At 41.7% G+C, this 26,845-nt stretch overlaps 2 protein-coding genes across 8 annotated transcripts in view; both read right to left on the bottom strand.

Annotated features, from left to right (window-relative positions):
* Positions 1 to 209: 209 nt before the first annotated feature.
* On the bottom strand, positions 210 to 6,073 carry Ifit3 (interferon-induced protein with tetratricopeptide repeats 3). Of its 5 annotated transcripts, none has more exons than XM_030250757.1 (3): positions 5,825 to 6,050; positions 2,812 to 2,918; positions 457 to 2,131 (listed from the first exon to the last, which is right to left on the bottom strand). In XM_030250757.1, exons 2-3 carry the CDS (start codon positions 2,907 to 2,909, stop codon positions 925 to 927), a joined length of 1,305 nt encoding a protein of 434 aa, XP_030106617.1. In that variant the 5' UTR covers positions 2,910 to 2,918; positions 5,825 to 6,050; the 3' UTR covers positions 457 to 924. The 5 variants fall into 5 exon arrangements, with proteins under 5 accessions (NP_034631.1, XP_030106617.1, XP_011245454.1 ...); XM_011247152.3 differs by lacking the exon at positions 5,825 to 6,050 and adding an exon at positions 5,369 to 5,785; XM_011247151.2 differs by lacking the exon at positions 5,825 to 6,050 and adding an exon at positions 5,588 to 5,785.
* Positions 6,074 to 12,657: 6,584 nt separating this feature from the next.
* The window catches only part of Ifit2 (interferon-induced protein with tetratricopeptide repeats 2), a 25,985-nt gene continuing 11,797 nt past the window's right edge, over positions 12,658 to 26,845 (bottom strand). For 2 of the 3 annotated variants that reach the window (NM_008332.3, NM_001355262.1), the window contains exons 2-3: positions 18,822 to 18,973; positions 12,658 to 16,125 (exon numbers count right to left, since the gene is read on the bottom strand). In NM_008332.3, the coding sequence (NP_032358.1) occupies positions 14,718 to 16,125; positions 18,822 to 18,826 (1,413 nt within the window). In that variant the 5' untranslated portion in view covers positions 18,827 to 18,973 and the 3' untranslated portion in view covers positions 12,658 to 14,717. Of the gene's footprint in view, positions 16,126 to 18,821; positions 18,974 to 26,236; positions 26,330 to 26,845 lie in introns of all 3 variants that reach the window. The other variant, XM_006526705.3, reaches the window with a different exon arrangement.

Raw genomic sequence — 26,845 nt, 5'->3', positions numbered from 1 at the left:
CCTGCACTTCCCATCATGTACCACTAGGATTCCCCACCATGTTTCCCCACCTGATTTCTTGGCCTCTCCTAGCAAAACTGCCATTGTTTCTTCAGAAAGGGGTAGAGAGGTCTTATAAGGTTCCCCAAATGATAAAAGAAGAAACACTGAGACTTAATAAGACTGTATTATTTTGCTGTCTCTTACCACCACACAAAAGACTGTATTTTGATTGAAACTTTTACATTTATTCTACAATTTCTATTTGGCATATATGTTAACTTTAGAATCATTCTTAGGGATACACAAACACACACACACACACACACACACACACACACACACACACTCACACACACACAGCCCTAAAACCACAGTAGAATACAAAAATGATGTGCAAAGAATATTCTAGCCTTAGGCAAAGGTTAATCCTTCAGGCTTAAGCAACTACAGTGAAATGGAATGAAGAAACAAGAGTGAATTTTGTTGGGAGTTGTCATTTATTGCAGAGAAAAAAAATGTGATCAAAAGGTGCTCTGTCTGCTTTAAGCTCCATTCCCTACATGATTAGTAATGAGGTTTGCTGACTGGAAAATTGTATGGCTAGGATGAGCAGAGGAGTCAGGGAGAGAAAGCAGTTCCTTAAAGAAACAATCAAGAGCAGTTTGTCAGCAATCCTTGGCAGGAAGGCTCATGCTTTTTTCAGCACATTCTCCCCATAAGCAGCACTCCACAGCACATCTGTCTCACAGTACAGAGCTGAGAGACTGTCTGTCTGCACTCTGACACACTTCCGGTTGTCCTCAGGTTCATGGTGCCAGGAAAAGCCTGCCTGTGCCCCAAAGTGCGTTGCCTCCCAAACCCCAAAACCATTCAGCCACTCCTTTATCCCTGCAACTGCCAAGAATCCACCACAATTTGCTACTGGAGGTTAAGATCTGCTTGCTATGTTTGCTCTTTAACCTCTTCCTTCTCGATTGACCTTTCATTTCTGGGAAATTGCAACAAACACTCCAGGGCTGCGAGGTCTTCAGACTTCCTGTGGTACTCCTGGAGGTTGCAATAGCGCTCATAGAGGTCTTCTTCCTCAACATCGGGGCTCTCCTTACTGATGACCATCTGATAGCATCTCTCTACTTCCGGGAAATCGATGAGATCTGAGTAGGAGTTCAAAGGACTTCGCCTCCTCTGAAGAGTCTTCTGCATGAACTCCATCGTTAATCGTCTCAGTTCTGCCATCCTCTGTCTTCTCTCACTGCTGTCAGCATCTCCTTTATTCTGTAGCTGCTCCAGTATTTCCCTGTAACGGCACATGACCAAAGAGTAGAGAGGACTGTTGTTCACTGTGGATCGCAGTGCTTTTCCAAGTAACTCAATAGCTCTGTCTAGGTTACCCTTTTTCTTGTAAAACTGAGCTGCCTTTTGGAGGACATCCGTTTGATTAGGAGCTTTCCCCAAAGCATCTTTAATCAATCGCTCCCCTTCAGCTTCTTCTCCCATCCTCAGCAGTTTCAGGGCCAGGAGAACTTTCAGGTACTGGTTCTGAGGATTCAACTCCATGGCCTGCTTCAGAGCATCCACGGAGAACTGCTTCTCAGGTTTTTCTTCTAGGCGGAACATGGCGATGGCCATCCCAGAGGAGCACTCTGGGTCCTTTGGCTTCTCTTCTAGAGCCTTTTCAAAGCACATTTTTGCTCGTTCATTTCTTCCACACTTTAGGCGTGTCCATCCTTCCTCACATTCAAGTTCTGGGCATTCCATGCTGTAAGGATTCGCAAACTTTTGGCAAACTTGTCTCACCTTGTCAACGTAAGCCTGAGCTTCTGAGAGACGGCCCATGTGATAGTAGATCCAGGCGTAGTTTCCCCAGGTGACCAGTCGACGAATTTCTGATTGATCATTGTGCTCTGACTTCCTTAAATCTTCAGCTTGCCCTAAGCACTCCAGGGCGGCCTTGCTTTCGCCATCTAGGTGCTTTATGTAGGCCAATAAGTCATACATTGTTGCCTTCTCCTCAGAGTTTAAATGTTCGACCTGGTTGCACACCCTGTCTTCCATATGACTGGACATACTTCCTTCCCTGAATAAATTCCAGGTGAAATGGCACTTCAGCTGTGGAAGGATCGCTTCCAGAGATTCCCGGTTGACCTCACTGTGGCGGAAAAAAAAACATGGTCACTGTGATGAGCACCCACAAATCTTGTGTAACTTGTGATGTTTAATTTTGCATGGTAACTGGATGGAGCCTCAGGACATTGAAAAATTAACCACCTTTTTTTGGGTGTCGGAGTCATGACAATGTGAGCCATGTACTCTTGGAGATGTTTATTTTCTGCCTCTCCTTTCTAATGGCCAATTTCTCAGACCTGAAACTCCAATTAAACATTCCACTTTAAGTCTGCACCCTTTCCTCTCTTCCACCTGACATACATTTGTGGTAGTTCCCATGAACAGATTCACACAGCCAGTGCAGGAGGTTTTTCCTACACTGAAGGAATGGAAGCCTTGCTGGGGACTACTTCATCCACAAGTAAGTATTACTCCCTTTTCAGCATGTATATAACAAATCTGTGGTCCTTTTCAACCGGTTCTATACCCATGACCCTTCTTAGCCTTGCCTTAGATTTATTGATTCAAGAATCTTGAATTCCCTGCAATTTTGCACTTTAATCATCTGCAAAAGCTGCTTATGATTCAGGACAGAAACATAGTATAATTTCAGAGGTTGTCATTCTTTATCCCTGTTCTAATTTACAAGGTGGCAGGTGCACCTCAGAAAGAAGAGGACCCTGATACTGTGCTTCCCACCTCTGATAAAACAGATTTCAATACTTAGCATGGTCATGGACGTTCCCAAGCCCAGCACTCAGGAGTGGAGTGGCGCAGAAGTCAGCTGATCTGTGTACATTTGAGGCCAGCCAAGGTGACATGAGGAGCCTCTGACTCAGAAAAGAGAAAAGAAAGGAAGGAATTTCATGTTTTCTGAGACATAATCACTAGGTGGAGCTTTAGATTACAGAATTATCCTTGAGCACTCTTGAAGAGGAATCAGAAGGACATGAAGATAACTACAAAACAGCAACCCACAAATTATTTGTTTAGCTGAGCTAGAACTCTAGGTGTTGTCTTCTAGGTGTCTGCTCTCCTGAGACAGACTGTTGAGAAAGAGGAGTGATCCATGCATCTTCAAGGCCTTGACTGACTTCAGCTCTTCCCTGCCTCTGCCCTTACACAGATTGAGTATAAAGGAGAAAGATGCTGTGTCAGCTAATTTCCACTCTCAATCTGATGGGATGTATAATTACCATAGAAACACACCTTTGGGTATGTCTAGGAAGTTTGTCAAAAACATTTAACTTTACAGTACAAGTCTTCCAAAGTGTGGGTGGCATATCACCCTGAGCCAGGGTCCACGATTAAATTAAAAAAAATAAATAAAATAAAGCAAGCTGGGCGCCGGTATTTTCCTGCCTCTGCTTCCTCACTAACCACAGTGAGAGCAGCATGTGCTGTTACCACCATGCATTCACTGCGTGATCGTCCCCCCAAACATCTAAGCTGACATAAATTAACATTTTCTTCCTTAAGTTGCTTTCATCGGGTCTCTTATAATAGCATCCTAAGCAATGTAACTAACACAGAGAGACAGACATAATGCACAATTTGGTTAACCTGGGTTATGGGAAATTTAGACATAGGAACATTTACTGTCTAGACACTAAAAGACCAAAACAGGCAAAGCTGTACCTAGAACAAGAGCTTTTCATGAGACTTTACAGGAGGTTCTTATCCAGAAGGGGCCAGGTGCCTTCCCAGGTCCTTTATTTACCCCATTCTTCAATATCTAACATTCCTGGGGAAGAACAGCTCAAGCTACCTCTGGTATCACAGAATGCAGTGATATAGACACCTGGCCAGCATAATCTAGAGGGTCCAGCTAGAACCTGCTTTGATTGGTAGCTCTATATTCAGCCAAACAGAAAACACATCAAAGTCTCTTGTTCAGCTTGCCATTAATGTTCTACACATGTCAGTTTTCTGGTCAACCACACTCAGAACTAATACTGATCTTCTCAGAGGCCCATTCTATGGGAAGGAGCAAGCTGATGTAGTTGGAGGTGCATGATTGTCATCCCCTGTGATTCCAACCTGAACCTTGCTAACCCTTGTTACCCGTGGAGTTGAGGGTAGGGAAGACTGTCTTTTTTCTTAGCTTCCACAGTAGCTAATAACATCAGCCTTCCCTCAGCCAACAAGGCTTGTATCCTTCCATGATAAATATTTGTCAGAAACATTAGCCCTTCCTCTTAGTTCTCTCTGAGTCTCCTCTAATGGCAGGTATTGTTTCAGTTAACAAAAAATTCACTGTCTGGAGATATGGCTCAACAGTTAAGAGCACTTGTTGCTCTTCCAGAGGTCCTGAGTTCAATTCCCAGCAACCACATGGTGGCTCACAACCATCTGTAATGGGATCTGATGCTCTCTTCTGGTTTGTCTGCAGACACCCAAAGTGTATGCATATATACAAAATAAATAAATCTCTTTAAAAACATCAGAAATACTATGATTACTCTTTACTTACAATACAATGCACTTATTTTAATGATTTGTGTACACTGGGTCTCAGCAATTGTTTATGCCCATGTGCCCACCCACACTCCTTATAGGTTATGTATGACATCCCTGAGATTCCTGTGTGTATCTTCATATTCTACCCTTACCATCTCTAGGTAACCATTGTTCTGCTTTCATAGCTACAAATTAAACAGAGTTTGAATTTAAGGGGAAATGTGTTTTTGCTTGTCCTGCAGCCTTAGATACTAGAAAAAAAACTTTAACCTTTGAGATTTTGTGGCATATGAGAAATTAAAAAAAAAAACCCAATTTAAATAAAACCCCTGCTCATCTGTGAGAACTATTTCTTAAAACCTCAATCATGAAGTGGTCATAGTTTTCACAAACATGAACTGAGCTTGCAGTACTGTTTCCAACTCTTACACTAGCTGCTGGCGAAGGATTGGTTCCTTTGAAAAAGCACACACACAGACACACAAACATAGAGACACATACATACATCGCATACAAACACATAGCAACACACATGCAAACACACACACAGATACACATAAACAATGAGACACACACATACAGACACACATACAGACACACATACAGAAAAACACAACAAACTCACACACATGGAAACACAGACAGACAGACAGACAGACAGATAGACACACACACACACACACACACACACACACACACACACACACACACACAACTTTCTATTGTCTTGATCACTTTTAATAAAACACCAAAAAATCCCAGAAAGAGTGACTCCTCTAGTGCTAGCTTTGAGTCAAACTTTGTGCTTCAGTGGACCTACCCGTGTCTATCAATATTCTCCAGGGGCATCCAGTGAGCAGTTTTAGAAACTGCAGTGTCTTGCACATTTACACAGAGAAATAATGAAAAAGGTCCAATAAAAAAAAGCCATGCTCATGCAAGTGATTTCAATCTACAAGCAAGCAGACAACTTAAGACTCTGCTGTGCAGTGATCAGCTCAGTTTATCATTTAATTGGAGAAGCAGAGATTGCACTGACCTCATGATGGTGATCTGTTTCTGTGCTGCTGGGAAAAGCTGGGTGTGGGCTGAGCAGTTCAGAAATCTCAGTCCACTCTAAGTGGAGACTCAGAGGATTATATAAGGGGGCAGTGGGGGGGGGGGTGAATCAGCTGGTGCTCTGCTGCTTCTAAGGACTCAGTGTTTGTGAAAGGGAAGAGGAAAGTAGAAACTGAAACAGACTTAAAATCAACCAGAAGAGGAAAGTGAAACTTACCACTGAGACCTTCTATGTCCTGGCCACAGCATTGGATAAGCTCTGGACTCTGCCTCTGGTGTCAGAGGGTGGCGAGGCATTTCCTCCAGCCTGACAGTCCCTCTGGGAGGAAAAGAGTGTTTTCCACAGTCTCTAGTGCACTCTGCAGAGGTTTCTGGGGCCACACGAAAGAAACTATTCTAAAATATTTTGAAAGAAGTGATAGTGAGTTCCCTCTCTGAGTTCCCTTGTGGTACACAGGTTTCAATCCAGCTTTTAATGACTACGTCCATGTGACTAGCTCTGGAGTTTTGCCAGAGTCTAATCAAACCAATGTTTTCATTTTATTCTACATTGAATTCAAGTAGCAAAACACCAGGGGGATTCGCTGTGCTGTTTCACACCTAGAGGTCTGTGGTGATCATTTACTTTACACCCAGTCCCTGAATAGAATTGGTAACATGTGCATCACTGCTTCCTGGGTGGGAGAACAAATATGTGACTAAGTGAAAGACTTCTGCTTTGAGTTATGAAGTCATGCATGAGTAGAAGGAGGTATGGAGGACCAATCCTTAGGTATGGATTGGGTGCTTAGCTTCATGATTTCCTTAAAGCGTGGCTTTCACTGCTCATTTGCTAAGCATGGCATGAACCTAGTCAGCTGTGGAATTCTGGGTCCTTCTTTCACTTAGCAACTTGAGATTGTTAATGGCATAAGAGGTAAGCACATACCTGCTAGACCCACTGTGTTTGCCTTAAGCCTAAACTTTGGAAGCCTCAGGTAGCAAAGCCACAGAAAGGATACAATTTTCATTGGTCTCATTTCCTTCAGTGGTTCAGAGCACAATGCCTGATTTTGGTCTAGTGGGACTTGGAATGCTAATGTACAAGCCCAAGGAGGATGGGCCTGCATCCTTCTGCTTCTTTGCTCTAATGGATAGAAATATGTACTCACTGATAAGTGGATATTAGCCCAGAAACTTAGTATACCTGAGATATAAGATACAATTTGCAACACACATGAAACTGAAGAAGAACGAAGACCAAAGTGTGGACACTTTGCCCCTTCTTAGAATTGGAAATAAAACACCCATGGAAGGAGTTAGAGAGACAACGTTTGGAGCTGAGACAAAAGGATGGACCATCTAGAGACTGCCATATCCAGGGATCCATCCCATAATCAGCCTCCAAACGATGACACCATTGCATACACTAGCAAGCGTTTGTTGCAAGGACCGTGATATAGCTGTCTCTTGTGAGACTAGGCCAGGGCCTAGCAAACACAGAAGTGGATGCTCACAGTCAACTATTGGATGGATCACAGGGCCCCGAAAGGAGGAGCTAGAGAAAGTATCCAAGGAGCTAAAGAGATCTGCAACTCTGTAGGTGCAACATTATGAACTAACCAGTACTCTGGAGCTCTTGACTCTAGCTGCATATGTATCAAAAGATGGCCTAGTCGGCCATCACTGGAAAGAGAGGCCCACTGGACAGGCAAACTTTATATGCCCCAGTACAGGGGAATGCCAGGGCCAAAAAAATGGGAATGGGTGGGCAGGGGAGTGGGGGGAGAGGGTATGGGGGACTTTTGGGATAGCATTGAAAATGTAATTGAGGAAAATATGTATTAAATAATAATAATAATAATAATAATAATAAATAGAAAACTGTGTGCTGGACCTCTGTGCCGTGTGTCTTGATATTAGAGATGTTGCTTTAGTAGTTCAGAAAAGATCTGATCATCAGAAGTGGTTAAGCCAGAAAAAGGGCACACTGACCCAATTGTTTCCTTTTGAAGAATATAGGAGATTGTGTTTGACTTGGTGGTTAGTTGATTGATTGACTGACAGATCAATTGATTTTCTCTCTCTTTTCCTTTTTCTGTTTCTTTCACTCTCTGCTTTGTGTGTGTACACATATGTGTGTGTGCATGCATGCTTTCCCCTCCATGTTTGTGTGTGTGTGTGTGCATGCATGCTTGCCCATGGGTGTGTGTGTGTGTACTTCTGCAGAGAGGACAAAAGAGGGCATAATCTCTCAACCCTTAAGCTGGAATTACAGGTGATCGAGCTGCTCAGCTTGGGTGGTGGAATCTAGACCCAGGTCGTCTTGACTAATTAGACATCTCTCTAGCCCTACCTAGAATCTAACATAACAGATATTTTCTACCATAGTAAGATGAGCTCTGCATATTCTTGGTTCTTGTTTTATTCTAGTTCTTGCCTCAAGATCACATTTTATTCTGTCCTGTATTAGTAGCAATTATTATTATTAGTCATCATTAATAATTCCCCCATTATTGGAATAAATTAAACTTATTGTAGTAATGTTAAAATCTCTCCTTTTAAAAAATATGTAAAAGTGAATCGTTCACTTCAAAAGAATAGAAACATTTAAAAGCAAAGGTATATGTGAGAACTCTACTCTTTTGAGAATATTATCTCAGGTTGGGATCTTCTCTATCTTCTTTTAGCTGGACATGTTTGTAATTTCCCATTATACACTTCCATATGTTTAAGAGAAGATGAGTCACAGGATACATAGTCATAGTTTGGCACTTCCACAATGTTTTCAATTTTGATAAAGAAGTGCATCTCTCTTTTTAAAATAATTATTTAATACTTTTATGTATATGAGTACACTGTAGCTATCTTCAGACACACCAGAAAAGGGCATCAGTTCGCATTATAGATGGTTGTGAGCTACTATGTGGTTGCTGGGAATTGAACTCCGGACCTCTGGAAGAGCAGCCAGTGCTCCTAACCACTGAGCCATCTCTCCAGTCCTCAGGTGCATGTCTTGAACATGAAGCTATAAACACCACTACAAACACCCGGCCTTGCTTCAGAAATAGTTGTGCTCAGTTGAAGAAGGCAGCAAATTGCCTGTCTTATTTAGATACATGCAGTAGCAAGGTTTAGCAAAGATTTATCTTGCTCAAAATCAAGCATCTGAAGGTCATGTCATGTATCCTCCACCCCTTGGTACTGTTTTCTGAGCTAAGTATTAACGAAGGAAAAGAGTTTCTTTGCTGGCTGCCCCATTGGCACAAGGTAACAGCATGAAGTCAGGAACCAAATTTCCTCTAGATACTCTTTACGATAACAGACCCAAAGCTATAGCATGTGGGACGTCATCTTAGCCAAAGGAATTTAAAGAGCCATGATGAAGAGTTAGCTATCTGTGCTCTCATGTTCACTGTAACATTATTCAAAATAGTCAGATTACAGCACCAAATTAAATGTCCATCAATGTATGAATGTATAAAGAAAATACTGTGTGAATGTAATACATATGTACAAGCACATAGACATGTGCTCATACACAAATGGATACTCAAGCAGACAGACAGAAGTACACACACACACACAATGGAAAAGACAAGCACATGCATGATGGAAAACACGGCACACACACAAACATACACACACACACACAAACTGGAATACTACCACATCTTTATAACTGAGTACAAATTACTATTTCTATAAAAGATTTATTTTAATATGTCTTTTTATAGTGTCTCTGTGTGTGTGTGTGTGTCTGTCTGTCTGTCTATCTGTCCACAAGTGTACGGATATTTCCAGAGACCAGGAAGGCCATTGAAGTCCCTGGAACTGGACTAGCAATAGTTGTGAGCCACCTGCTATGTGTGCTAGGAACTGAACTAGAAGAACGGGAAACTCTCCTAACTTTGGAATCATCCCTTCAGCCTACTAAACTTAAAGACAGAGACTACTGGAAAGGGAAGCAGAGAGGCTTTCTAAGGGCTGTTGATTAGATTATCATCAGTGCAAATAGTTGAGAGCATTATGCAGCCAGTCCTGCACTGCAAGGATCTCAGAAATTTCCAGCCTCAGGGTGGAACATAATTTCTGTTAAAAAAAAAAGATTCATCCAACAGAAAATGTGGTACATTTACTCAATGGAGTATTACTCAGCTATTAAAAAGAATAAATTTATGAAATTTCTAGGCAAATGGATGGACCTGGAGGGCATCATCCTGAGTGAGGTAACCCAATCACAAAAGAACTCACATGACATGTACTCACTGATAAGTGGATATTAGCCCAGAAACTTAGAATACCCAAGATACAAGATACAATTTGCTAAACGCATGAAACTCAAGAAGAACAAAGACCGAAGTGTGGACACTTTGCACCTTCTTAGAATTGGGAACAAAATACCTATGGAAGGAGTTAGAGAGACAAATTTTGGAGCTGAGACAAAAGGATGGACCATCTAGAGACTGCCATATCTGGAGATCTATCCCATAATCAGTCTCCAAATGCTGACACCATTGCACACACTAGCAAGATTTTGCTGAAAGGACCCTGATATAGCTGTCTCTTGTGATACCATGCCGGGGCCTAGCAAACACATAAGTGGATGCTCACAGTCAGCTATTGGATGGATCACAGGGCCCCCAATGGAGGAGCTAGAGAAAGTACCCAAGGAGCTAAAGGGATCTGCAACCCTATAGGTGGAACAACAATATGAACTAACCAGTACCCCCCGGAGCTCGTGTCTCTAGCTTCATATGGAGCAGAAGATGGCCTAGTCGGCCATCAGTGGAATGAGAGGCCCATTGGTAGTGCAAAGTTTATATGCCCCAAATGCCAGTGCCAAGAAGTGGGAGTGGGTGGGTAGGGGAGTTGGGGGGAGGTTATGGGAGACTTTTGGGATATCATTGGAAATGTAAATGAGGAAAATACCTAATAAAAAAATTCTAAAAAAAAAAAGATTAATCCAATTCAGAAATGATGCAAGCTCAGGTATGCTCTTTTTTATTATTATTAAATTATAGAGGAGGGCATCATAGAGGCTTTGGGTTGGCCATGATTCATTCACTTGTTCCATATTGTCCTTTGCTAAATTGGCCCACAGCTTCCTGAAGAAGAAAGGGAGAGAACTATTTGGCATCTGTTTTCACAAACCTTTCATAAATCCTATTCTAATCTCCAATTTTAAGTCCTTGCACTAGGTAGCTTAAGGGAGATGCTGTGGACAGCTGAGAGAGCCTGCTACCTGTTTTACTTAGGTTTATCTAAGGATCTCAGTCAGATTTCCTCTGTAGTCTCCCCTGCAAATGTGCAATTCCCTTCAACTAGGCAGCCACACTCTAGATCATAAGGAAATTTGCTTATTTGTTAAGTCCATGGCCCTTCCTTGAAATAGGAAAAGGGGGCAGTGTTTTGGAAAGGAGAGCCAAGACAATGTAGTCTTTAGTTGGAACCATCATTCCCAGGTAGGTGGCTGGGGCGAATGGTGCATATTAGAGGGATGCTGAAAAAAGTCTTGTTAGGACTATAACACTTCCAAGGCCTCTTCTCTCACTGGGTGAATATAGTATGAGTCTACAGGCATGGAGTGGTCTGTTTTTTATATGGTATGTTCCCCAAAGGCTCCTACATGGAAGGCTGGAACCAAAGCTGGTGAATTTAATCATCAGAGGTAATTAGGTATGGGGGGGAGGTTCTGAGAGTTCAGTCTGCTGATAAGTTCTTAATTTAATGGCTTCACTGGAAAATGATGGTAACTGGGAATGAAGTAGGTCACTGAATTCCACTTGGAGATAATGTTTGTCTCAAGCCATTTGTTACCTCATTCTTGTCTTCCTGGCTTCCATGACCTGACTACTGCCCTCAGTGTGCTGCAATGCTGCCACAATCCCAGAGAATACAGCACCAGCAAATCATGGTTCTAACTTCTGAGACCATCAGCCAAATAAACCCTCCCTCTTCTCACAATTTCTCTCAGGTATTTGTTACAGTAAGGGAAAACCTGACAGGGGGATGGGTGGGGTGCAGGAGGGATATGACAGCAATCATGACTCAGCCTGCTGTTCAGGGACTAGCTCTGAGCTTGATGGAGAAAGATGGCAGACACTGGAGGACTTTTTACTGAGAAAAGTTCCTATTTGAAAGCAAGCTGGAGATGAGAGAAATTCTCCTCTCTTCTTTACTCACACAAACACTCCTGAGAATAACTGGCTGGGACTGGTACTCATGGAATGCCAACCCAAGGCAGGGACTTGAGAGGCATACAGAAGCAGTTTTGTGGTCACACAGTGTTGATGTGAAGTGTTTGGATCAAGAGAAGCAGCTAAGGTCACATGATTTCGACAGGGTTGCTTGTTAGCACATAAAGGAGCAGTCTGGGAACTTACCATATTTGGAGAATACAAGAGAGATGTGACCAAATCAGGTCTCCTGATTGATGCTAAAGGAGTGAAATGGGAGACCAAGGGACTCACAGCAGGAGAGCACACAGTGCCAACTGCACACACTGGCTCATTTATATTGGTCCAGCTCCTTCGATAACAGAGATACAGGTTTGCATTTAATCACTTAGACCGGAGGCCTTATTCACAGGCCAGCATGTTCAAGGTTATAAAAAGCACAACTATGCTGTTTTACTTCAGAAAAACATCTGGGACCATCATTTGACCTAATTATTCTCTAGAAATTAAGGAAGACCGAAGTCATTTCTGTGTCCCTTTGCTGGTACTCTGGATTCCCTTTTTGAAAAAAAGGTCACCTGGAGATGTTTCCATGTTCCTTTCATAAATTTGTTACATCCTCATCTATTCTTAGGGAGAGAAATGCCATTCTCTGAAAGATGTGGTCAAACTATGCCCTTAAATCCTTCCGTAGTCTCAGATTGGTTCCTGCCTTGAATTCCTGCCTTGGTTTCCCTCAACAATGGACTGTAACCAATAAACAAAATAAACCCGATACTTCATAAGTTGCATTGGTCTGTGTTTCATCAGAGCAACAGGAAAGCAAACTAGGACCAAAGTCAAGACAGAATGTGTCCCTGGGCACCAGAGGCATGATATCAGACATCTAATATAAAAAGAACAAACAGTTAATGCACTCTTTATTATCAGTACTTGAGTCTAAAAATACGAAGGTACAGTAAAGTTCAGGGGAACCAGAGCATAGCTTAATGTTACATTATGTGTTACTTATAAACAAAGTTTATTATTTTTCCAGAAATTCAAATGGTGAATATCGATGGACTTAATGCATAGAGAATATTTTCATTTTTAAAATATTATGAAGCACTGATACAGCTGTTAGAATGTTTAGTTTTAACAATCTATGAATCATGGATGTTTTAATTGCTGAATAAAATGTTCATATATACATAGAGACAAGCTGAACCCAGTAGAGAAACATTTTTTTATCCCAGAGTGTGGCTGACCGTCTCATACTGGGCCACTTGACTCTGTCAATTCACACCAACCTTAACATTTAGGCCCTTCCAGATCTACCTAGGAAATGGCAATTATCAAGTTTGTGGTGTTTCTGTATTTTTTTTCAGAGTTATAAAAATTATTTATATCCCTTGGTGTGACACATTTCACATGGAATAAAACAACTCAACTCCAGTACCCATGACATTTTCAAAGTCCCTTGACCCAAGCATCAATCCAAGTTATCCTTCTAGGCAGCTGTCTTCCTGGCATTTCTTTATAGCATTTCTGAATAAATTATTTATTTGACAGAGAAATCTTCCTAACAGTGACTATAAACTTTTTCCTCATGAGTTTATAATCATCGCGTATAAATCAGCAATCCCTTCATCCCCACTGGTGTTTCCATACTCTTGAAATAAATGTTTATATGAATTGTCATGGTGGTAGACAGAATCTCCCTTCTTTTCCTACAACTATATAGTTCTAGGAGGGCAGAGTAGGGAGACATCTTCCCATGCGACTCCTGGAAGTCTGGTGTGGCTGCCTGAGTCTACTGCTTTGCACAGATGTGACCCTTCTGACTCACCCTGTCCTCAGTTTTTCGAATCCTGCTGCCACCTGAGCTAATGGAACAGTTGAACTCATGTGTGTGGGACACCATAGATTGAGAACTGGCTGGTAATTGGAGGAATGACTTGGTCCCACAACTTTTGTTGTTTGTTTTTAGACCTGGGACTCACTATTCAATTTCTATTTTGAGCTCAATTAATATTGAACATTATTTGGTAAGTCTTAAAGTTATTCAATAAAGCAAAACCTCTCCCTTCTGTGTTTTTATATATATGTGATAGTAGTGGTTATATAGACATATACTCACCCAAACTAACAAGGTAATGTACATAATCATTAATATTTACACATTTAATTCTCACCTCCCACCATCCCTTCCAGACCTGGGACTCACTATTCAATTTATATTTTGAGCTCAATTAATATTGAACATTATTTGGTAAGTCTTAAAGTTATTCAATAAAGCAAAACCTCTCCCTTCTGTATTTTTAGATATATGTGATAGTGGTTATATAGACATATACTCACCCAAACTAACAAGGTAATGTACATAATCATTAATATTTATACATATAATTCTCACCTCCCACCATCCCTTCCAGGTCATGCTCAGGCTGACCTCAAGTTCACTGTAATCCTCCTGTCTCAGATTCCAAGTGCTAGGATTACAGTCCTGAGCCACAGTCTCTGACTCCTCAGCTTTTTGATGGACACTATTATCTATGAAGAAAATGCTGTGCAATATCTAAAATAATTCAAGGATGGAACATTCACCCATGTGAGGAATTTGGCTGCTTTATACAAATACTGAAACAAGCCCAAGACAAGCCTCCACTGAGGGGTGGGTGTGATTAAAGAATTTACTACTGTGGAAACTATTTTTCCAAAAAAAAATTGAAAGAGCTCTAGGCTGTTTGCCAAGATCCTGTATCTATCACCTCATCTGGTCCCTCTCCCAGACCATCCCACGATCCAGAAACTCAGGTGCTAGAATCTGATAGCAGAGTTCCCCAAACTCCTGACAAATACTATAGTCAGTATGATAGCCCATTCTTGATCCAGGAAGTGGTTAAGTATTTTGAATGGCAGCTTGGTGAGGGCTTTCTTTTTCCTTCCAGCAGTAGGCCGGGTACCACATCACTAGTATTCAGCACCTGCTTCATCCAAAGATGCTGAAGGTACCTGGTTTGCAGAGTCCACTCCCCTCTCAGAGTCTTTATCAGCTTGCTGACCTCCTCCATTCTCCTGAAGAAATGCCAAGATATGCAAGGCCTCAGAATCAGACTCATCTTCATGAAGCCGCCTTAGGGCAATTCTTTGAAGTTTCTCTCTCATCTTTTTTTGGGGGATTGTTTTCTTCTTTATTTTCACACCCTCCATATAATGGTAGATAGCCTTGTCTTGACGCTTCATTTGAAAAAACTGAAAGTTGCCATACCGAAGGTGGAGTAACTGTTTAGGGCCAGGAGGGAGGTCCTTGCTCAATTCTTTCTGGAAGTAGTAATCGGCTTCGTCATACTTTTTTGCTATGATATAAAGATCAGCAAGGAAGCTACAGGAATATTCAAGCATCTCCTTGATTTCCTCTGCTTTCCGTAAGTGATTCACTGCCAGTTGTATTAGTTCCTCTAACTTCTTCCTATCCCCACTAAATACCATTTCCCTTCTGTTCAACATATGATGGACTTTTGACCTATAACAGCACCCCATATAGTAATGCACATAGGCGTTGTTTGGCAGCTTTTCCAAAGCCTTTCTAAGCAACTGTATAGCTCTGTCTGTGTCATATACCTTGCAATAAAACCTGGCTGCCCTGAGGAGTGTATCTATTGCACTTGGGTCTTTCTTTAAGGCTTCTTCAACCAGCGCCATTGCTTGGTTTTTATGTACCGCGTCAAGCTTCAGTGCCAAGAGGACTTTAACATAAGTGTTGTCAGGAGACAGTTGAATGGCTTGCTCCAGAGAGTCAATGCAGTAATTCCTTGCTGGCCAGTCATCCAGACGGTAGTTCGCAATGGCCCATCCAGAGGTGAATTCTGGGTTCTTCGGGTCCTTTTCCAGAGCCTTCTGGAAACACACCTTCACTCTCTCGTTTTGGTTCTTGGTACACTTTAATCGGGCCCACCCCTCCTCACAGTCAAGAGCAGGATTCTCAATCCTGTAGGGGCTGGAAAACTTCTTGCAGACCTGTTTCACTTTATCCAGATAAGCCTGAGCCTTTGAGAACTGGCCCATGTGATAGTAGACCCAAGCATAGTTTCCCCAGGTGACCAGACTTCTGATTTCTACTTGGTCAGGATGCTGTTGCTGGATGAAGCCCTCAGCTTCCCCTAAGCATTGCAGTGCTGCCTCATTTAGACCTCTGCAGTGCTTTACATAGGCCAGTATGTTGCACATGGTGGCTTTAAACTCACTGTTCTGAAACTCATCCTTGTTAAACACCCTGTCCTCAAACTCATCCAAGGACTCATCTTCTGCTATCAGGTTCCAGGTGAAATGGCATTTTAGCTGTCGCAGATTGCTCTCCAGTGACTCCTTACTCGTTGTACTGTGAGACAGACAGACAGAAAGAAAGACAGTCAATCTGGGGACACATGACCTGTTCACCTGGCAAAGAGTGAGATCACAGGGGATCTTCTTCTCCCTCTAAATGATGTTAATCTAACCCTGACCAAAGAACATGGTCTCCTTCCCTTTCTTTCACTGTTTGGCATGTCTGAATTACTGCATGGGGAAGCGAGGGTTTGCTCATTATAGGCAGTAGGATTGGCAGAAGGTGGAGAGTCAGCCGTAGGTGGAGATTGGGTTTCCTTGCAAGACTGCTTCTGTGAGTTAGCTCTTCTCTTTGCTTTGGGCTCCCTTGAACCTCGCACATCCAGTATTCCCACTTTCACTTTATGTTACACGTGCTCTAGTCCCCTCCTCTCCCCCTCTCTCTTAATGCCTCTTTTCTGTCTTCTCCTGATCCCATTTCTACTTTCATGACATCTTACACACATTTGCACAAATACATATATGTAGAGCTAAGATTTACGTTTGACAGTGAACATGTTAATGTTTGTTTTTCTGAGTCTAGATTTTCTTACTTAATATATTTTTCTAGGTCCATCCATTTTACTGCAAATTGCGTAATTTCAGTTTTTTAAATTTAAAAATGCATTTTAATTAAAATATAATTGAGTCTCTTTCCTCTTTCCCCTCCAGCTCCTCATTTGTCTCCCCCTCCAACTCCTCCTATTCTTCCTCGCCCTCAAATTAATAGCCACTTTTTCTTTGAGTAACGTTTGTATACACACAAACCTATTAATATAATCTGTGAACTTCACCTTCTGTGTGCATTTGTTTTTAGGGCTGAACATTTTGTTGAGTAACCAATTAGATAGCTCATCCCTGGGAGAGGTAAAATTCCATTGTATGTACCACACATTTATAACTCATTCATCAGTTGTTGAACATCTAGACTGATGCCATTTCCCTGCTTTTGTGAGAAAAAAATGTTTTTTGCAAAGAAATCATGGATGAGTAAATATCACTGTAATAAGATTAAAGTACTTTTGGGTATCTGCTCATTTTAACTGCTTGTGTCTTATTTTTGATCATCCTTGATTTTTTTTATTTTGCTCATTTTATCATCTTTGGAATATTCCACCTATTAATTGTATTACATATGTTAGCAAAGCCACTAACTTTTATTTCTGGATGCACTGTAGTCTCCATACCCTCCTTTGTTTGTACTTCTTACACTGATGATTTCTCACATAGGTAATGAACTAATACTTTTACATTTTTCTTTTAATTTCCCTTTTAATTGTATTCCTCTCTCTTAGGTTTATATTTTATACCTGGGATAGGAAGTATGGCTAGAGGGGGGGGCTTCTAGGCATCTACCTCTTTTTCTTTAGGGGGAGAACTTTTTTTTTTCGTTACCATGTGACTCTTAAAGATTTTTCCATCCTGTAAGATTCCCTTCAGTCTTATCCTTAACTAGATAAACAAATAAGCAGAAAACAAGCTAAGCCAGCAAAGAAGCCTCTGGAACCCCGTGGAGTCTCGCATATCCTTTCTCTGCTGTGTAGGGTCAGCTGTGGATTCTAGTATAACAGTTTCTGACTTGTAAGACTCATTACCGGAAAGCTATGCCAAGTGACAGGGATTACATTTGAACAGTATTGACTATATCAACCCCTGTATTTAAATTTTTATGTTACGCCTTGCAGCCATCAATGCTTGGGGTTGGGCCAGAGTTAGGGTTACTACACAGAAAACAGACCTGAGAGGCAGTTATTCCATTACAGGCAATTAATTCCACTAGGCTCTCCAGGGACCTAGCAATGGCTTCTGCTATCATCTGCTGCCACCAGATGCTCCAGGTGTGTGAGCTGAGTATAAAAGGATTGCTTCTGCCACTCTATCACTCTCTGTTCCCACATGTTCCTTCTCTCTCTCTCTCTCTCTCTCTCTCTCTGTGTGTGTGTGTGTGTGTGTGTCTTTCCTCTCTCTCCCTTCCTCTTTCCCTCTCTTCCTTTCTTTGTTCTCTGTCCCCCTTCTCTGCCCTCATGGCTCTGCTTCTGTCTGTCTGCCTCTACACCTTCTCCAGGTTCTCCCCTCCCTTCTGTCAAATAAACTCCCTTCATACCAGATCTGATGTATGACATAACTTCTCAGGGAACACTTTGGCACAGACCCTCCAGATATCTCCTCACCACATTATATGAGCTAGTTTTTTTTCCTGTGCTCTGTTTAGTTAGCAACACTATTGCAATTCTGAGATTAATTCGGCAATTACAAATAAAAATCAGATTAGCAGAGTTAGTAGTCTAAATACAACTTTAACATAAAGAAATCTGAAAACAAAATACTTCTTTTAAATTATACTCTTATTAGATACTCTCAATTTAATCTTGCTGAGAGAGAGAGAGAGAGAGAGAGAGAGAGAGAGAGAGAGAGAGAGAGAGAATTGCCAAGAGCATTTCCCCCTGACACATCTTTACAAGAAGCTCCTAGATCAGATAACTCTTTCTGACTTCAGCTCTCAGTGGCCAGGTGAGCAGCAGATCTGGGCATTCTGGAGGAAACAACAGAGCAGCTTTCTGACTTATTTACAGCTATAGAGACAGAGGTATAAAAAGGTAATACACAAACACAGAGGACTGGTCTCTCTTGGGACTGTGGCTGTTTAGGATTTGCATCTGTCATCAAGGCTGACTACAATTCCCACAATCACCAGAAAAAGTAAGGACTTACCTCATGACTGCTGTGTAACTGTCTGCTGTGTCAAAGCGCTCAAAGCAGGGCTGCAGCCACTCTCCAGGCAACCTCTTCCTCTGCCTTCTAATGAAGTGCTCCAGACCTATATATAGGAGCAGCTGGTTCCTTTTCCTGCTTCTGTGCAGCACCTGACCCCAAAGAAGAGAAATTGAAACCAGAAAGTAACACTGATGTCACTTTTTATGGACAAAAGGGTAAAAAAGAGCCAAGCCTTTCAGGGTCAGGCTGATGTCTTTGATCTGCTATGTGAAGAAGGGAACCTCTACACACACACACACACACACACACACACACACACACACCCTGAATTCTACTGCATCATGACCAACATAGCTCATCCTCTATCCTCGGGATCCATTCGGGATCCAGGGAAGGGAGAGTTTGTTTCCCAGTGCAGGGGTTTGTGTCTGTTTTATCCGCTCAACTGGAACTCCTTTCCTTCAAGGTTAAGTGCACAGTGCATGACTCCCAATGCAGATGTTGAAAGAATGGACTCAGAGCTCCAAGCCAGAGCTTTGGTGTTTATCTATCTGCCTTTCTATGCTGCTTTCCAGGGGAGATTACACTCTGCCCCAGCTTTAGTGTTTCCTGCTTTGAACTGAGAACAACACTGCTGCCTGCCTGATCATGGTGATGGGAGGAGGATGAAGTGAGTCCTGGATGAGATGCTCTAGAATTATGCTTTAACTTAGTAACCAATATAATTAGTAAGGAGAATCATTAATCACAGACCAAAGGGGCAAACTGTGGATGTTTGCTTTTTCCTGAGCCCGAAATTCTCTGATCCTTCATGACCTGTCATAATTACTAACAGTTCTGAGGCAAATAACCCTGAACCCTTAAGGCGTTCTAGATATTCCTGGCTCCCTTGGGATTCACATGTGGGGCAGCTTATTAGTCACCACGTGCATGTCCAGATGTGCAGCAGCTGTCATTGTAGCCCTTGCCTTTTCCTTATTTATGCTTGTGTTGGTTAATCTTGGCAGTCTGCTTGGCTTAGTAAAACACACTACCTGTGTCTGGGGAAATGTTTCCAGAACCCCTGGGAAATGTGAAGGCAAATAAAACGGAGAAGGCCTAATCTCAATGTAAGCAGTACTGTCCAATAAGATGAAACTGAAACATGGCAGAAGGGGGAGCTAGCTTGAGTGCCTATGACCAACCCTACTTGACCACTTGAGCATTTGGAATGCTGCCCTCACCCATGAATTCCCGTTCTTCAACCTTTGAACACTAACTCCGACCAGGAACTCTTCTGGGGCTTTCCAGGCCTCAGCCCTGGAATGGGATGCCACCATTGATCCTTCCTGTTCTCAGGCATCGAGCTACTTGGCCTGAACTGCCACTGGTTCCCTGGCCTCTCTACTGATGGACCTTGTGGGACTATACAATCTCTGGCGATACAAGGCAGCCTAATTAGCACATCCCATATTGTAAACTCTTTGGAAACCTCTGACCAGTATAATATTCTTGAAGACAAAAGAATTACGGAACATACAGACCCAAAAGTCAAAAGGTAATCACCCAATTCCTGACACCTTTAACATAAGGACGTGATATAGGACAGTAGTCTCCGGATCAACTGAGGACGCTGAGGTATGTTAGTCTTCTTAGTTATTGTGGGCTTTTCTGACGATGGTAGAAGCACATTCATAGTTTAACTCGTTTACTTTTAGTTGGGTTATATTAGTTACACTGATCGCAGTTAGAAACCACATTTTAATTCAGCCTATAATGCCAAGTTTCTGGTTCTGTTTACAAGTTTTTATATTTGATTTAAATATATTTATTAAAATGTATTTATGTGTATAAAAATGCTAAAACAAGGACTGGGAAGATGCTCAGTGGGAAAAGCATTTTTCATACACATGTGAGTGTGTAAGTTCTCTTCCAAAGGGACCATGGGACTTTTTTTTTTTCAAATCCTATTTTGAATGACAGCTTTTAAATGTTTTGACCTCCCTTGTAGCCCACCACCCACCAGAGGTAGTGGGAAAGAAAGGATTCAGGTGAAGTAGACCTGTTTAGAAAGGTTCTTTGGAGCAACTCACTTCTGTGTTGTCTGGAAATTGGCAGTTTAGTTTACAGGTTAGCAGTGGCAGCTCGATGGACTCGCAAACACAGATATACATCAGCAGTACAGTTCAGTCCAGTCCAGATAGCAACAGCATTGACATAGCAGAGACAACTAGGCCTCAATCTTGGGTCAAGTTAGCAGGAGGGACTAGGAGGAATTCCAGGAGAAGCTCCGTAACTCTGTAGAGTCCTATTTATACTCTCCAAACATCATGTGTCCTCCATGTACCTCAGCATGTACATTTAGTCAGCCCAAGCCCATAGAATCCTGACAAATGGAGCTCAACTACACAAAGTAAGGTAAAATAATACAAGGGTGTTGTTAGCAAAGAATCCTTCATCACATGCCCTTCCGTGTGCTTGCTTTAGCAGAACATCCTCTCTCCTGTATCTGTTTCAGTGTCCTCCACATGTCTGCCTTAGCCTTTCACACCTGTGCCCAATGTAGTGAAATGTCTTTCCTTCACATTTCTGCCTCAGCAAAACACCATCCAACCAACTTTCCAAAGACAAGTTTGGAAGTTTGCACTTCGGGGCCATGTCTCAAAGACTTGGTTGTTAGATGTTAGAGCTAATGAGTCCAATGGAAAGAAATGTCATTGTTGGCATGCCTTTAAAAGGGGTTTTGGGGATAGTAGACTCTTCCTGTCTCATGCTTTACTTCCTGGTCATGAAATGACAAGAGCTTCCTCTGCCCTGTTCTCTCCACTGTAATTTGTTTGCTATAATAGTTATCATCTTTAATACCAGGAGCCAAGATAAATCTTTTCTCCCTTTAAGATGGTTGTGGGACTGTGATAGGCAGCCTATTTTGGTTGAATGGGGCTTGTTCCAGTGACCCAGTAGAAAACTCTACAAGGGATGGAAAGGTGAGTCCCAGTTCCAGAATCAGGTACCTGAAATCACAGAGCCCCCAACTCCATAATTCTGTGACTATCAGTCATGCAGACAATGTCCTAAGCTTCTGGCATTCTGGCTAGACTCCATCCCCACAGTTACCTGACTATAGCCAGGTATGCTCCTCCACACAGTTACCTGGCAACTGTAAGATAGCTCAGCCCACTATAAGAGGGGCTCCTTGGCCCCTCCTCTCTCTCTTTAGGACCTCACCTTTCTTACTCTCTAGCCCTCCTTCTCTCTTTCCCTTTCCCCCTCTCTCCATGTGGCCATGGCCACCTTCTCTCTTTCTGTCTTCTCCCTTTCTCCCTGCCTTTCTACAATAAAGCTCTAAAACCATAGACTGTCTCTGCTCATCAAGGCCCGCTGTGCTTGAACAATGGAATAGGCTTTCTCTTAAGGAGCCATGTCTAAACTCCTGCCGGAGGTCCTTCCTGTGTTCCAGCCAAGGACCTGACCAAAGACTCTTGGCAGTTTGGGAACCATCCAGATTCCCCTCTCCCCAGTCCTCTCCTCCCTTTGGCCCCGGGGTCCAGTGCTGCCCCGGAGCCCCATTCTGTTCTCAGCTCTTCCACGGTCTCCAGTGTGGGATGCCAGAGGCTGGGAACCTGGTGCCTAGTACTGTCCCTTGACCACCACCCACTGAGTGGGGTCAGTGGCTTCCCACAGCCAGACACCCACCCAGGGCAATATGGAAAGTCTGCATCAGTCTCCTCACCTCCCCTCCCCCCCCCCACCCCATGTCTGCCTGCCCAGAGCACCAGAACTTTGATGGGATGCGGGTTCTCTCCCACTCCCATCTTTACCCCACACCCTAGGCCCTGCAGATGGCTGCCTTGGGTATTTTGTTACAACCATAGAAATTTAACTAACACTGAAATAAACTCAACCTCATTTCTTTTTGTTGTTCTTTAAATGGTCACCTAAAGTTTCACTTTAGAAACTTGATTCACATATGCCAGTGTAGTGGAGGGGTAACTGGTGGGAGGTGGGGTGTTGAGGCATAGAGTCCAGTGACCCAGAAGAAATGGGTTAATACTGTTTTCATGGAAGCAGAGTTGCTAGTATAGTAGTTGCTTCTGCTTCTCTCTCTCTCTCTCTCTCTCTCTCTCTCTCTCTCTCTCTCTCTCTCTCTTTCAGCCTCTTTGCTCTTTCACCTTGAGATTCCTTACCAGGAATGCTCTTGAAGGATGTACTCCTTCCATCTCTTAAATTCTAGCCTTTTGAACTGTGAGGAAATAAGTTTCTATACATTATGTGTTATCTAGTCCATGACATCCAATATAAAAGAAAGGGAGACTAAGAACGTTCTTTTTTGAGATTAAAATAATTGTGTATATTTTGAGTATGTGTTCTTATGTATGGGTGCCAGTGAATGCCAGAAAAAAAAAAAGCATTGGTTCCCCTGGAATCACATTATAATTGATTGTACTCCCAATGTGGGTGCTAGAAACAAAACTCTGAGCCTCTGCAATTACAGGAAGAAAGCACTCATAACCACTGAGCCATTTCTCAGGCCCACTAAGAAACTCTTTAACAGTAAATTTTGAGATTGCAGTTGGGCCGTCTTTGACTGGGAATTTGATACAACTAAAAGACTTTTCTATATAGCCCTAAGCAGAAGAGAAACTTAGAAATAAAATTTATATTGGGGAAATTGCCCCCTGTTCTTCATAGAACACTAAGAGTATTTGTTTTATTCATTCATTCATTCATTCATTATCCATTCATATAGTGAATAAATGAGTACAGTGTGCTAGGTACCTTGCAATTGCTTTCTATGTACGTGCAATGCATCAGTTTACAATGTCTCTGACTTCATGGATTCTACAATGTACCAGGAAACAAGCCAATACAAAGGACTGTTATGGACTGAATTATGTCCCTCTTTTCTCCAGAAAAGTCACATGTTGACTGTTTAGTTCCTCTTGGATGCAAAGATGTGTAATAAAGAAACTGCAGATGTGACAGCTCCATGACATGCTTAAGATTTTTACTATAGGAGAGAGAGAGAAGGAGGGAGGGAGGGAGAGGAAGAGAGAGAGAGAGAGAGAGAGAGAGAGAGAGAGAGAGAGAGAGAGAGAGAGAGAAAATCTTGAAGAATCTAGAGCAGAGAGTGAAAAAAAGTAGATTGCCTATGGTTAGCATTAGGGAAATGGGAAGATGGGAGAGAATAGTGGAGATGGTGAGATATAGCACAGTAAGAGAGGCAAGAGACAGGAGTAAGTGGACAGCAAGATAGATAGATAGATAGATAGATAGATAGATAGATAGATAGATAGATAGATAGATAGAGATGATAGACAGATGGATTAATAGATAGATGATAGACACAGGTGAATGACAGGTGGATCATAGATTGATTGATGATAGTAATAGATATGATAGGTAGGTAGATATACATAGATAATATATATATTAATATATATGTATTATCTATCTATATCTACCTACCTATCATATCTATTATCTATCATATATATAATATATCTATCATATATATATATATATATATATATATATATATATATATATATATAATAGACAGGTAGATGATAGATGGATGATAGATAAACAGGCACACAGGTAGATTATAGGTGGATGATAGACAGGTAGGTGATAGATAGATAGATAGATAGATAGATAGATAGATAGATAGATAGATAAATAGATAGATAGATAGATGAGTGTAGTGAGTAAAACAAGAGCAGAAAATAGTAGGAACAGCCAGGTTATAAGAAGGATAAGTAGCTGACATGAGGATAGCCCATAAGCTGGAAGGATTTTAAGGCAGAAGAAGAGGTGAGAGTGGTCTAGATGTTAGCATAGACTTTGAAATATATAGCAGGCACTTGTGAGGCTGCTAGAGCTCAGAGGCCAGCATTGGTTTTGGTAGTCAGATAGGTGCCATGGATAGCCACTTGGCCCTTCTGCCAGAGGTAAGGGAAATGACTCTTTTTGACAGATGGGAAATTGAATTGGTTCACAAGTTTCTGAGCAATTTTGCCTTTTATCTAACCACCAGAAATCCTTCTATAGTCTAGGTTGTGTGCATTTCTTGATACATGAACTGCCTTTTGGATTTTAGACAATTAGAGTTTCCTTTGGGCCTGCTTGACACCCGTGTAACTTAGTTTGGAATATAGCCCTTAAATAAGTGAATGAGATTTGATAAGGTTATGACACTGAAGGGAAAATTATAATCCAGAAACTAAATAATTACAGTAAACATGACAAAGATCATTTGGATAGCTAAAAGCTATGTGGACTGGAGAGATGGTTCAGTGGTTAAAAGCACTGACTGCTCTGCTCTTCCAGAGGTCCTGAGTTCAGTTCCCAGCAACCACATGATGGCTTACAGCCATCTGTAATGGGATCAGGTGCCCTCTTCTGATGTGTCTGAAGAGAGGGAGAGTATACTCACATACAAAGAATAAATAAATATATATTTTTATAAAACTGTACTAGTTAAGAAAATCATGTGAACAGGTAGTTTAAAATCTTACAACTCATAATAATGTAAGAAATGCCTAATGAACAGATAATATTTTAATGCTACTTAAAACGATGTAGTGACATGTTTTCTAAAAACTCAGTAGCATTAAGGATGTGACAAATGAGAGACTTTCACAAGAGTATGCCTGGAGGATGTGCAATGGAGGCCTCGTAGGGCATGGTGGTAAGACAGGGGGGAGCTTTTGGCATAAAAATTTGGATCTTAGGAATGTGTAGATCAAATATTCAGTCAAAGATGCGTATGTCAGATGTGTGTGTATGTACTGCTTTGTAGTCAAGGGTGGTCAGGAACTCACTGTATAATATAAGTTAAATATTGGACTCACAATCCTTCTGCCTTAGCATCTAGAGAGCTAGAATCACAGACATGAGCCAACATGCCCAACTTATATTGGTCTTTCGATATCTCAACATGATTAGGGAACAGTTTCCAGTTACTGATGCAAACATTAGTCTCGGCATTGTTAGCCAGGCAAATTTTATAGTTGATTAAAGTCTATGTAGTTAGCTTTAAGTAGGAAAGAGTATCCCTGTTCATCTGCCTGAGCTCAAAACAACTAATAGAGAAGATTGAAGAGTAAGAGCCTCCCTGAAGAAGACACTCTATGGATAGCAGTTGCCTCACTGCAGGAGTATATGTTATTGTGTACCTATACATGGTTTTGGGTGTAAGTGTGCGTGTGCGTGTGCATGTGTGAGTGTGGGGTGGTGGGCTGTGACAGGCAGCCTGGTCCCTGGTCGAACTCAGTCTTTTAAGCAGATATCAAAATCTAGCACTTTTGAAAAAAAAAAATGAGCTTTCCAAAGATACGAGATCCAATTTCAAAAAAAAAAAAAAAAAAAAAAAAAAGAAAAGAAAAGAAAAAGAATTAATTCAAGAAAAACAGCAATATAGGTTTTACCTAGTGGTCCCAGGCTGGCAGCTACCCTGTTCTCCACTGTTCTGCCTGAGGCAGATTTGCTGCTCAGAAATCTACCCAAGCTGACTGTAGATTCTGGAGAGAAGGAAACATGGAGCTGTTGATAAAGGGTGACTACACATGCATTTCTAATATGTAGTAGAAAATTATCTTGCCAAAAGAAAAACAAAGTCAACTTTCAGCCTCATTGGCTTCCTGTTGAAGGATAAAGATGCCTTAGGAGCCTTGAACTTCCTGTTTGTGAACTCAACCAGAATTGAATGTTTTGGAGGAACTATGGGTAAGCAAGTTTAAAGGGAGGGAAATACAGCTAGAGTGAGGTTCAGAAGTGTAACACCAGAGAAGTAGAGATCTAAAAATGGCTGCTTGATACAGATGATGTCAGAAGACCAGTTGTTAACACTAATTGATATTAATAATATATTCACTAGGTGATAAGAAAGAGAAATTTTGTTCAGGTCTTTGGAGGGAGCAAGTAATTTGTTGTATGTGACAACCACACCCGATAGGGCCATTTGTTGTGTTTTATAAAAAGATAAGGAGAGAAGGAATGTGTGTGGGGCATGTGTAGTGAGGTATCAGGGAAATGGG

This window comes from Mus musculus, chromosome 19, assembly GCF_000001635.26.
Source record: "Mus musculus strain C57BL/6J chromosome 19, GRCm38.p6 C57BL/6J".
In the NCBI taxonomy this organism is placed as follows: domain Eukaryota; kingdom Metazoa; phylum Chordata; class Mammalia; order Rodentia; family Muridae; genus Mus; species Mus musculus.
This window is presented reverse-complemented; position numbering and strand designations above follow the sequence as displayed.

What these genes read in the sequence shown, in the direction of transcription:
- Ifit3 (XM_030250757.1), bottom strand. Translation starts at nt 2,909, where the DNA reads ATGTCACCTTGGCTGGCCTCAAATGTACACAGATCAGCTGACTTCTGC. An exon ending in AACGTCCATGACCATGCTAA is followed by an intron (nt 2,132 to 2,811) that starts GTATTGAAATCT and finishes TTTCCGCCACAG; the next exon opens with TGAGGTCAACCGGGAATCTC.